Below are 13,286 nucleotides of genomic sequence, written 5' to 3'. Positions count from 1 at the left end.
TAAATGAAACTCATGGAGACTGGAGATCACCAAGTTAGAGTATAGAGAGAAAAAGAGAAGAGGACCCAGGACTGAGCTTTGAGAGACACTAACAGGTAGAGTTGTGGCAAGAATACAGAGCTAGTGAAAGAGACTGAGAAGGAGTAATCACACAGGAAGGAGGAGAACCAGGAGAGCAGTATGCCAAAAGACCAGAGTGGAGAGAATATCTAGTAGGAGAAAATGATCAGTGGTGCCAAATACTATGGAGCAGTGGATAGAGCACCAGGTCTGAAGTCAGGAAGACCTGAGTTCAAATGTGGTCTCAGACACTTATTCCTGTGTGACCCTGGGAAAGTCACTTCACCCTTTTTGCCTCAGTTTCCTCATCTGTCAGATGAGCTGGAGAAGGAAATGGCAAACCATTCCAGTATCTTTGCCAAGAAAACCCCTAATGGGGTCACAAAGAGTCAGACACGACTGAACAACAACAACTAGGCCTCGACCCCCTGATCCTATGACTAATTACTGATCACTAGAGCTTATGATCCTCTGGGGCTTTGCAAACATCATCTGTTGAATAATTCCAAGTCTTTGGGTTCCCAGGCCAGATCTTTGCCCACTACATTACACATCTTTTCACAGTAATAAGTAATCAATACATTTATCATGGCACAAAACCAAGTGTGAGGTGAGAGGGACAAAGCAGATATATGAAACACCTCTGTGAGTGGGTTAGGGTTAGGGTTACCACAACAACATCAAATACTGCAAAATGTCACCCAGCTATCACATGTCAGAACCAAGATTTGAACCCAATTCTTCTGACCCCAGGATCGGTGTATCTCCTTGAGAGGAGGCAGAGAGGAAAATGGCACCAGGGCTTGGGTCTTGAGAACATGCAGTAATTGGGCATTTTTGCCTTACAGGACCATCAAGGTGGAGGTGTATGACTGGGATCGGGATGGCAGGTAAGTGGATTCCCTGAGCTCAAGAAAGAAGAACAGCCCGGAAAGCTGGAGGGTACAACCTGCCAGCCTGGGTGGGAGGGAAGAGGGGACAAGAAGGGCCAGGTTTCCTGGTCAGTGTGTTGGCTGTGTGTCACAGTCATTAGTCAGACCTGCTTATGAGTATAGCAGGCCAGACCATAAAGGAATGTGATGTTAGGGTCATTAAAAGTCTTCCCCGTCTCCATGAATCTATCAGCATCTTTGACCGTAGTGCTAGAAATTTTGTATTTTTTTAGACTGGGAGGGATCTTTGTTAAATGCAGATATTTTGCAAGGAAAATTAATACCTTAGGACATTGTCTCCTATGTGGTACAGCAGCTAGATGGCTCAGGGGACAGAGCGCCGGTGTGCCTGGAGTCAGAAAACCCTGAGTTTGAATCCAGCCTCAGACACCTACTAGCTTTGTAACCCTGGGCAAGTCACTTAACCTCCATCTGCCTCAGTTTCTTTAACTGTAAAATGAATATAATGATAATCCCCACCTTGAAAAGTTGTTGTGAGAATCAAATGAGACCATATCTATAAAAGCACTTAGCACATAGTAGGTGCTTAATAAATGCTTGTTCCTTCTTTCTTTTCCCTTACTTAGTGGTGGTGGTTGGGGGAATGATGTGCAATATACTATAAGCTTCTTGGGAGCAAAGAATGGTTTCATTTTTGTCTTTGCGTTCCCACTGCTTAAGCACCACGCCCAGCACATAGTAGGTACCTAATAAAATACTTGTTGAACTGAATCGAAGGAAAGGCATTTCACAGTTTTGCCAAGGGTGAAGACTGCTTGGTTTATTTAGGTAGCTGGTATGGAGCGCAGTGGGCTGGTTCATTTAATCGATTTGTTTGTTTCATTGATCAGACCCTGCGGCTCCGCCTAATGTTTGACTTAACTTGAATCAGGCTGGTTAGTTAGAGCTGCTGTGAGGGAATGGGGTTTACTGGTCTGGAGCTTCGCTAGTGGCTGGAGGCAGGGAAGGGAAGGGCCTCTGGCACCCTTGGGTAATGTCATCCCAGGTATTCAGCCATCCCTAAGAATTACATTTGGATAGACTGGGGAAGAAAAGACTAATAATGGCTTTTGTATCAGGCCTACTATGTGCCAGGCACTGTGCTAAGCCCTTCCTTCGCTCCTCACCACAACCCTGGGAGATAAGTGCTACTATATCCCCATTTTTACAGTTGAGGACACTGAGACACACAGATGTTAAGTGGCACAGCCAAGATCTCAGAGCTAATAAGTGTCTGAGGAGGCTAGATTTGAACTCAGGTCTTCCTGATTCCAGCCCCAGAGCTCTATCCACTGCCTCACCTAGCCTCCCCCTTCCTGGAGCAAGCCATGCTCTGTCTCTGCCTATTTAATGTTCCATCCCAGCATCTCTTTCTTATTCCCCCTCTAGCTTCATGCCCACGAGCCTCTCATTCCCAAATGCAGAGAAGACAGGAAGATCTTGAAGAGTATTCACTAACTGACCTTAAAATCTTACTGCTTAATAAAAGAAAGACAAAATCCAAACACCAGGCAGCCCAGATGTATAAATTCAAATTCGGCACAGCTTTATGAAGTGCCAAGGGCTGATTCTTGGGATAAAATACAAACTCCTCTGATTGGCATCTAAAGGCATCTGTTTCCAGCCTATCTTTCCAGGCTTCACACACTCTACACTCAGCCAAACTAGCTAAATTGCTATCCCACCTCCGGGTCTTTGCCCAGGCTGTGCCCCATGCCTGGAACATTTGTCTTCCTCACCTCCAACTCTTGGGATCCCAAGTTTCCTTCTGAGCTCATGGTCTAGCTCCTACCTGAGGTCATTCCAGACCCTTCAAAAAATTGCCTTGTATTGATAGAAACACGCATTCACTAAGTGCAATGCCCTGTGCTAAGTACGTTACAAATATCATCTAATTTGATCCTCATAATAACCCTGGGAGGTGGGTGGTATTATTACCCGCACTTTGCAGGTGACAAAACTGAGGCAGACAGAGGTTAAGTGATGCTCCCAGAGTCAGACAGCTAGTAAGTATCCGAGGCTGGATTTGAACTGAGGTCCTCCTGATTCCAGGCAGCTAAGGGGTACAGTGGATAGAGTGCCAGGCCTGGAGTCAGAAAGACCTGAGTTCAAATTTGACCTCAGATACTTACTAGCTGTATGACCGTAGGCAAGTCACATCACCCTGTTTGCCTCAGTTTCCTCATCTGTCAAATGAGCTGGAGAAGGAAATGGTGAACCACTCCAGTATCTCTGCCAAGAAAACCCCCAATGGGCTAACAAAGATTCAGGCGTGACTGAACAACAATTTCTGAATTCCAAGCCAAGAACTCTATCTATTGCCCTATTTAATTGCCTGTATTGATTTTGTATATAGTGTGCATTTATTTTGCTTAATCAGTAAACGTTTATTAAATGCCCACTATGTGCCAGGCACCACGCTAAGTTCTGGGGATATAAAAAGAGGCAAAAGACAGTCCCTGCCCTCAAAAAAGCTTACAATCTGATAGAGGAAACAGTCTGCAAACAAATATATATATATATATATATATATATGCAAGTGATATACAGGATAAATAGGGAATCATTTTAAAGGGGAAGGCACTGGAATTAAGAGGGTTTGGGGAAGGCTTCCAGTAAAAGAAAGGCTTTTAGGTGGCACTTAAAGGAAGCTCAGGAGGTCTGCAGCTGGTTTGGAGGAGGGAGAACCTTCCAGGTACAGAGAACAGCAAGAGAAGATGGCAGGAGTCAAGAGATGGAGTGTCTTGTTCATGGAGCAGCCAGGAGGCCAGGGTCATGTTGGGAGCTAAGGTGTAATGTGAGAAGACTGGAAAAGTGTGGGGGTGGGGGGGCAGGCGTTATGAGAGGATTCAGGCTAAGAGTTTTGTGTTTGATCCTGGAAGCAATAGGGAGCCACTGGAGGCTATTGAGGAGGAGAGTGACACAGTTGAAAATGTACTTTAGGAAAACCACTTTGGTGCCTGGAAGGAAGATGGATTGGAATGGGGAGAAGCCCAAGGCGAGCAGACCCACCAACGAGCTATTGTAATAATCAAGGCTCGAGGTGGTGAGAGCCTGCACCTGAGTGTTGGCAATGTCGGAGGAGAGAAGGGGGAGCATTGGAGAGATGCGGCAAAGGTGAAAATGTCAGGCTTTCCCAACAGTTTGGATCAGGGGAGGGGGGCGGTGCGGGGGGGTGGAGGGCAGAGATAGTGAGGAATCCAGGATGACTCCTAGGTTGAGAGCCTGAGGGACTGGGAGGGTGCTTGTTGTCCTTGTGTCCGTCCTTTGTTCTCAAAGAGGACCGTGACATCAGGCAGATGGTGACATGACTTGCAGTTGACTTTGATCTGAGTGAGGGAGGGCTGTGCAAGGTCAGCCTCACTTTCTCCTCCAGAGCCATCTGGGTCCAGTGGCCTGATGTTCACCAGGACGACTGGATGTGGCCCAGGATGCAATGGGAGACCCTGGCCTTTTCAGGCTAAGGCCTTTTCAGGTTCTCACTTTGAGTGAAGTTCTCACATTCAGTGAATAGGCCTCTTTAAGAGGTTAATCAAGGGATGGCCCCTTTAATTAGAAAAAAAGAAAAAAACATCAAACTGGGAGGAGAAGACTCTCAGGGTTGCTAGTCAAAAGAGAAACAGTTAGGATTGACATTAGCTCTGAGCCAGGAGGGCCCAAAATATAGCCTTTAAGTGGAGCTTGGGCAGGGACCTATTATGGTCCAGTCTCATAGACTGGGAGGATGGCATTGCCCTCTAGAATAATAGGGAAGGTAGGAGCAGGGGAGGGTTTAGGGGGAAAGATAATGAGGTCCATTTTAGATATACCGAAGGTAAGATGTCCGCTGGATATCTGGTTAGAAATGTAAGAAATGCAGTTGGAAGTTCAAGATTGGAGGTCAGCAGGGAGGTTTTGGTGGGAAAGGTAGGTTTGAGAATCAGCATAGAGATGGTAATTAAATCCATGGGAGCTGTGAGATTCCCAAGTGAAGTAGTGTATGTATGTGTACAGATATATATATATATATATATTCAGAGAAAGAGAGAGAGAGAATGATAATGGCCCCGGCTGGAACCCTGAGGGAATACCTACCGTTAGAGGGCACGATCTGAAAGAGGATCCAGCAAAGGAGACTGAGAAGGAGTGGTCAGATAGGTAGGAGGAGAACCAGGAGAGTGTGATCTCCTGAAAACTTAGAACACAGTATCAAGGAGGAGAGGGTGGTGTTTCCTTCCATAGAATGCATACTCCCTCAGCGCAGGAACTTTGATTTTTGTTTTCAAATCTCCTTCGCCTAGCACAGTGCCTGGCCTGTAGTACTTGCTTAATTATGTTTAATTAACGATCCACTAATTGATTCGTGTTGCCCCATTAAGAGTAATGTAATTGGGAGGGCACATGATGTCACCTTTGCCCAAACATTTTCAGAATTCTCTTTGGAACTTACCTTCAGGGCCATCTCGGGGTCCCCATAAGACAATTTGTCTTGTTACCTTATGGCGAGTGATACGTTGGTTTTTTTCTGACCTGAAATGGCATTCAGCTACCTCAGGCACCAGACTTGGCTCCAATTCTCACCTTACGGGATGAAGTTACGGCAGCATTGGCAGAATGCGCCTCACACAGAGCCTGGAATGTAGAATGTGTTTTAAAAGGCTTTATTGAACTACATTATCTGTACTGTTTATCTGATAGAATATAAGCCCCTGGATGGCAGAGACTAGTTCATTTATTATTATTTGTTTTTGGCTCTTGTCTAGCTGCTGTTGCTATGGAGACAAGAGACTTCAGCAGACATCCTCCCAGGGTTCTCTAGGTGACATGTTTTGAACTTAGACTCCTGGGACTGTGTTTTGGGCGATTTCCAGAGGAAAGGAGCCAGGCCTGCCACTCTCAGTTCTACGGCCCCTCTTCTGTCTGTCTAGTGAAAACAAGATCGGCCGCAGCAGTAGCCTGTCAAAGACAGGCAGGCAGGCAGGCAGCGACCATTTATTAAGCACTTACTGTTTGCCAGGCATGGTCCTAAGAGATGGAAGGAAAGGAGGAGAGAGCTTATGCTCAGATGCTGCACTACCAAAATGCTAGTAGATTCATTAATATCCCCACAATATAATTAATATCACCATGGCCGTTGTGAATTAGTGTCAACACAATTAATTTTAACACTATTTTTAATAATATAATTAATATTGGTGCTGTTGTTGTTAATATTAACGTAACACAATGTTATACCATAAATAACATTGTAATTATCTGTATAATACCAGAACAAGGAGGCCCTTCTCTGCCCTATTCAGCACCTCAGGGTAAGAAAGATATTGGCAAACTCGGACACATAGAGAGGGACCACTGGGTGACTTGAGGCCTGGAAACTATGCCTCATGAATGACTGGGAATGTTTAGTCTGGAGAAGGGAAGACTTAGGGGAGGAACTGAATAAAAAGCCTTTTCAATCCTGTGGGTCCCCTTCCACTTCCACGATGACAAGGATAAAGTAGAAAAAGAGACAGAGAGGGCTAAAAATAGCACAAGTTCTAGAATCAAAGCATTTAGAAATATTAGCTTTATAGTTCTTATGATAAATGTGAAATCTTTGTCTATTGTCCATTGACCGATGAATCGACACACTGTTGGAAGAAGTGAACCATGTCGATGTGAATATTCTCCCTATCCATAAAAGAAGAAGAGAAAAAAGAAATCAACAAGCATTTATTCACTGCCTACTATATGCCAGTAACTGTATGCCAGGTGCTGAAAATAAATTTAAAAAAAATTTTACAAGCCTTTTTAAAAGCACCTACTATGCACTAAGCACTTTACAAATATTATCTCTTTTGAGACCCTATGAGATAGATATTATTATCCTCATTAGGGGGCAATAGTAAAAAAATGAGGTATTATTATCCCCATTATACATATGAAGAAACTGAGGCAGATAGAATTTAAGTTACTTGCCCAGTTGATACCACTAGTAAGTGGATTTGAACTCAGATCTTCTTGACCCCAAGTCCAGGGCTCAATTCATTGTGTTACCTAGTTGCCTAGAAGCAAAAGAGACATGCTCCATGCAGGGATATCATTAGTACAGTTCAGGGGCTTAGTGGGAGTTTCCTGCCTCAGCCTCAGTTTCTTCATCTGTTAAATTGGGATAATAGCACCTCACAGGGTTATTTCAAGTATCAAATGAGATGACATCTGTACATAGTTTTACAAACCTTAAAGCGCTATATAAACCCTAATTATCATTATTCAACAAGAGAATCCGAAAGTACTGGACATGGTGAGCCCGGAGCCAAATCATACACACAAAAAATGGCCGACCACATCTTAATCAAACCAAGAAGCATTTATTAATCACTGACCAAGTGCCAGGCACTATGCCTACTGGGAATTAGAAATCCCTGCCCTCAAGGAGCCTATATTCTAATGGGAGGAGATAACACATAGAGAAGCTGAAAAGGAGTGTGTGTATAAGGGAGGAAGAGATGAAAGCACATTTCAGGGAGCAGGGGGTGCACTGAAGTATTGTAGAGAAAACCCTTGAGAGTCCAGATTGTAACTCGGAAAGGAATGAAGGCTATTGGCCTGGATGTTCTCCTAAAATGGAGGTTATGGGAGGCACCAGCCAATCACAGGGAGAAGCCGTAGGGACAGAGGTTACTTCCAGTGTGTCAGGTCCAGGGTAGAGCGAACTTTCTGGGCAAAGAGCTTTCTAGGGTCATTTCTTAGGGAAAGAACTGATTCACCTGTCTACTGAGTTATACCAGCATCAGCTATATGCGTACACCTGTTTGTGAGATCAAAGGTCAAAGTTAATTTCAAATGAGAATAAGGGTTTTTAACCCAGCACTTAGAAAAAAGACATTTTGATAACTGTATTGCAACATGATCGATGTCCTTTGCAATTCTATGTGTCTTTTATATATTTAAAAATTGTTCTGCCAATAGGTCCGTAGGTTTCACCAGGCTGCCAGGCAAGATCAAAAGAAGTCCTTGAATACAAGCATACTTACCTGTTAGGGTAATGCCTCCCAAAAATGGAATACGGAAAAAGTAAAGGTACTGTTTTTGGTGATAATCACTGTCTGGCAAAGTTCAGGAGCTGTGAAGCAGTCACCACAATGAGGAGGCCAAGAGGGATTAGGAACTGCCTTCATCAGCAAACGTTGGATTTTTCTTCCTAAACAGAGACACTGCAACCAAGGATAGCACCAGTTAAAAATGTTTTTGTTGTCCAGTCATGTCCGACTCTTTGTGACCCCATTTGAGGTTTTCTTGGCAAAGATACTTGAGAAGTTTGCCATTTTCTTCTCCAGCTCATTTTACAGGTAAGGAAACCGAGGCAAATGGGGTGAAGTGACTTGTGCAGGGTCACACAGCTAGTCAGTGTCTAAGGCGAGATTTAAACTCAAGAAGAGGAGACTTCCTGACTCCAGGTCTGGGGCTCTATTTGCTGCACCACCCAGCTGCCCCAAGTTAAAAATATATTTATTGGTTAAACACCACATAAAAAAGATTCTTGTGGAAGATCACAAGACATGTTGCTTTGGAAAATAGTCATAGGGGCAGCAAAGTGGTGCAGTGGATACAGCATTGAGTCAGGAGGACCTGAGTTCAAATCCAGCCTCAGATGCTTGACATTTACTAGCTTTGCGAACCTGGGCAAGTCACTTAACCCCAATTGCTTCACCAAAAAAAAAAAAATAGCTGTAAAGGTGAAAACAAGTCTGCAGAATGCAGGTAGATATGAGATCCATACATGTTGTATTGTTCCAAGAGCATCAATAGATGAGACCGTCAGGATAACAAATAGACAGAATAGGGAACAGAATTGCCAACATCCCTATAACTATCTTTTATTTTAATAATTTGTGACTATAAAACCACTATATTTGAACCCCAATATTTCAACCTCCAATGTGCTATCCCCAGAAGTAGAAAAGACACATAAAGAAATTGGGAAGGATGTCTGGATCAGACCAAGTACATACAGAGGAAATCCATGCTGAAAGAGGCCATCACGTGTCACCGGGGGGGTGTACCTAACATAGCCCCTTGAAAGATATTCCAAGGATTATAACACTGCTGGGGTAACCACCGCTCAGAACCTCTACCCATGTATCTCCATGTACTAGTGTGATATACAAAAAAGTCCAAGAGACATAATTTCGGGGTAATTAATCAAATTAATAATTAATTAATGAAAGGATGATCATTCGGCTTTCTCTTGTAAACCACAGGCCCTTCATGGAGGCCTCTTGAAGCGTATATACCATTAGAAGAGTGGGTATTCTTGACAGATGGGAATCGACTCTGATCGGTTAACAATGAATGAGAATGAATTCTAATGAGGGGCTAGGTATGTGACTCTGATCATGTCACCCATGGTCAAAGAGAGACTCATTCAAGCCAGACTACTCCCGCCTCTGCGGCAATCTATGCAAAAGGATTTCTCCAACAGCGAACGATGATGGTGCGTTAAGAATTCCACCTAGAAGAACAAATATTAACTTATCTGGGAAGAGAGGGTACAGGTCACCAGCTCTACCTCCTACCTGTTAAAATAATAATAATAATGAATATTTATGTGACACCTACTCTATGTCGGTCACTGTGCTAAGAACTTTACAAATATTTGGTCCTCACAACAACCCCCGTTTCACAGATGGGAAGACTGAGGCCAAAAGAAATTAACTGGCTTCCCTCCCTTCCCCCTCCTCACTCCTGCCTTCTGGCTTCCTTGGCTTCCTTCCAGTCTCAGCTCGAATAGCACTTTTGGCGGGAAGTGGTGGGTGATGGTGGGTTAAGAATTCCGCCTAGATGAGATTCTCCTTGTAAGGTTTTCTAGTTGGGCCAGGCAAGAAACAGGAACCCAGAGGATCTGGACAATCTTGTCTATCGGCAATGTCCTTCACAAGGACTGGCTGAATAACCTACAGGGATTTATTTCTGAATGAGGAAATAGTGAGGAAAAAACCCCAGATTCCCTCCACCCCCAATATTAATTAGTTATTAACATAAGAGAGAAATGATCATTTATCTCACCATGCTAAACCAGTTGATCTGTTATTTAAAGAAAAGGGCATTTAATTAAACAGAACAGCACATTAATTAAAAAGGAAACATTTCTCCTAGACAAAGGAACACACTATCTCAGATTTCCACGCGCCAGTAGGCGAGGAGATGCTCCCAAATAACGGAAGCTCCTGGGGCTCCATCTCCCAGCTGAAACACCTCCCATGGCCTCCTTGGGTCAGTTTCTCAGAAGTTCATTACGCCTCACTGATGCACACTGGGCATCGCTATTGGTCCATAGAGCTGCCGTAAGAAACTGCTTCTCCGGGGAGGAGATGCTGCTGTCTTCTGCGGGTCTCCTTCAATAAGTGGCTGCCGGCTTCTTTTGGAGGGTTGCTTCCTTCACTTCTGGAACATGTGTTTTTGTTTTTGTTTTCTGGGAAGCAGTATTATCTTTTTTAAGAGACTGCCCATGCCTACAGTAAGGCTAAGTGGATAGAATCTCGGACTTGGTGTTAGGAAAGGCTGGATTTGGGTCTCATCTCAGATACTTATTAGCTATGCAGCTCCAGGCAAATCACTTAGCTTCTCTGAGACTCAGTTTCCTTATCAGTAAAATGAGGATAGTGTTGGTATTTGCCTCACAGGGTCGTTGTGAGATTAAATGAGGTAAGGTACGGAAAAGATTTTACAAACCTCAGAATGCTGGGTCCATAGTCAACCAAGAAGAGTTTATCAAGCCCTAGCTGGGTGCCAGTCACTGGGCTAAGCGCTGGGAGTGTGAATAAACACAAGGATGTGCCTGTCCTCAAAGAGCCTACTTTCTTTTTCTTTTTCTTTTTTTTTGAGGAGCCTACTTTCTAATGAAGGAGACAGTGCATAAACAGCCATGTACAAACAATAGAGAGAGAGAGAGAGTAAAGAAAGGGTGGTCTGAGCGGGAGGGACTAGGGGATGGGAGTGGGCCAGGACATTGGGGAAAATAAGAAAGGCTTCCTGCTGAAAGGGATATTTGAGCTGAGCCTTGCAAGAAGCTAAAGGCAGAAGTGAGGAGGGGGAAGGGAGGGAAGTCAGTTAATTTCTTTTGGTCTCAGTTTCCACGTCTGTGAAATGGGGATGATAGTAATAGAATCCACCTCTAATGGTTGTTGTGAAGATAATATTTCTTAACACAGTGATTGACACATAGTAGGTGCTGTATAAATATTAATTATTATCATTATTATTGTTTTAACAGGTAGGAGGTACCCTCTCCTCCCAGATAACTGCCCTTCTAGTGTGAGGCAGTGGGGAAGATGCTGAATTTGGACACAGAGAATCTGAATTCAAATCCAGACTCTGCCCCTTAATGCCGCTGTCTCTTTGGAAAGGTCGCTCAACCTCTGGGTGTCTCAGTTTTGTCATGTGGTGGCATACTGGATAGAGTCCTGGACCTAGAGTCAGGAAGAGCTGAGTTCAAATCCAGCCACCATCGCTTACTAGCTTAAGTCACTTAACTTCCCAGCTTCAGTTACCTCAATTATAAAAAGGGAATAGTCACAGCAGCTGCCTCTCAGGGTTGTTACGAGGGTACAAATATTTTTGTAAAAGTCCTTAGCACAGTGGCTGGCACGTAGTAGGAGCTTAATAGATGCTTGTTTCCTTCTCTTCCCTTCCTCATCCCCCTTTCAGCTTGAGATCTGTGAAACTGTGATTACTGAAAAGAAATCAGCCTTTCAGTGCCTACAGAAAAACCCAAATGGCTCTAAAATGCTTATTGTCCAGACTAGGACATGCAGCTGGATGCCTGTCGCGTGAAGGAATCCATAATGCCGCCTATGTAGGCCAGGCCCTGCAGGTGGATGAACGATGAGCTGGGCCCCAGAACTGAATAGAAGGAAGAGAGCGGGCTGAATTTCATTTGGAAAATTGTGAAGTGCTTTTAATGATCCCAAGGGGCCGCCCAGCGCAAAAACCCATCTTTATAAAACCAGGGTTTTAGGACTCCATGTGGTGATGAATATTAGAACACCACAGCCCCGCCCTCTGTAAAAAGCCTTTGCTAATCCCCCTTAATGCTCCAGCCTTGCCCCTGAGATGGTCCCTAATTTACCTTGTCTTGTTCACGTATAATTGTTTGCATGTTGTCTCCCCCATTAAATTGGAAAATGGGGGGCGGGGAACAAATGGTTTTTCGGCTTTCCTACACCTAGCGCTGAGCATAGTACATAGTAGGCACTTAATAAGTTCTTGTTGACTTGACCCTGAAGACCCTTAAGTAGAAAGCAGCCCAAAGGCCAACGAAGAGAACACACAGGCATAAGTAACCTGTGGCATGTTTCCAATGGTGAGCTGGCCATCTAGAATCTTTGCTGAGTGTTTATACTGTGGACCAGGCACTGCACTAAGCGCATGCAAATGTAAGCAAGCCATATGGCCCCTCCCTCAAGGAGCCTACATTCTAATGGAGGGAGACATTTCTTGGAGCCAAGATGGCAGAGTTAGCAGTAAACCAGCGCAAGGCTTCCATAGTCACCTCCAAACGACCCTAAAATAGAGCCCCCAAACAGATACTGGAATAGCACAAAGATGGAGTGAAACAATCTTTTAGCCCAAGAAACTTGGAGGATCATCAGGAAAGGCCCATCTCACTCCGGTGAAAGAGGAATGCAGTCCAGGACAGGAAGCATCCCAGCAAGCCAGCGGGAGATCCTGAGCCCCGATGTGGTGGAGCAGGTAAACGCCAGCACCAGGACCCCTCATATGCCTTGGCATAGCCAGGGGAACTGGCAGACTCCAGCTCTGAGAACCACCATATGCTTCAGACAAACAGGGAGACACCTACCCTACTGGTGCCTAAATAAACTAGCCAGCACTGACCTGCCCTCTCTCCCCTTACCCCACCTTCCCACCCCCATCCCATGCTACAGTGTGGTCCTGGGCAAACAGGCAGCCTCCTGAGCCTGACCACCAGGTGCTTCAGCGTAGCCACTGGCAAATGCAGAAACACCCCACCAGGCCTCAGCACACACCAGGCACCCCCCACTAGGACCCCAGCTCAGCACCAGGCAAGCTGCCAGATCCCCATGGCCTCCAGCGGCGCCAGCCAACCCTCACCCCATGCACCAGACACGAGGGTCCCCAGCGAGCCTCAGGGCAACATCAGTGCAGCAGCAGGGAAACAGCCACTAGCTACCCTGGGAGCAGAGTCAAATTTAAAAGAAAGGAAAAAAAGAAAAAAAAAAGGATGAGCAGAAAACAACAACAAAAAAGGAACCTGGCCATAAAAAGTTATAATGGTGACGGGGGAGACAAAGA

The 13,286-nt window shown here is 44.8% G+C and overlaps 1 protein-coding gene across 2 annotated transcripts in view; it reads left to right on the top strand.

Annotated features, from left to right (window-relative positions):
* The window catches only part of CPNE5 (copine 5), a 211,239-nt gene that overhangs the window by 150,700 nt on the left and 47,253 nt on the right, over positions 1 to 13,286 (top strand). For both annotated transcript variants that reach the window (XM_036769195.1, XM_036769196.1), the window contains exon 11: positions 909 to 950. In XM_036769195.1, coding sequence (XP_036625090.1) covers positions 909 to 950 — 42 coding nt within the window. The remainder of the gene's footprint in view (positions 1 to 908; positions 951 to 13,286) is intronic.

Source organism: Trichosurus vulpecula, chromosome 7 (assembly GCF_011100635.1).
Source record: "Trichosurus vulpecula isolate mTriVul1 chromosome 7, mTriVul1.pri, whole genome shotgun sequence".
Classification (NCBI taxonomy): Eukaryota; Metazoa; Chordata; class Mammalia; order Diprotodontia; family Phalangeridae; genus Trichosurus; species Trichosurus vulpecula.
This window is presented reverse-complemented; position numbering and strand designations above follow the sequence as displayed.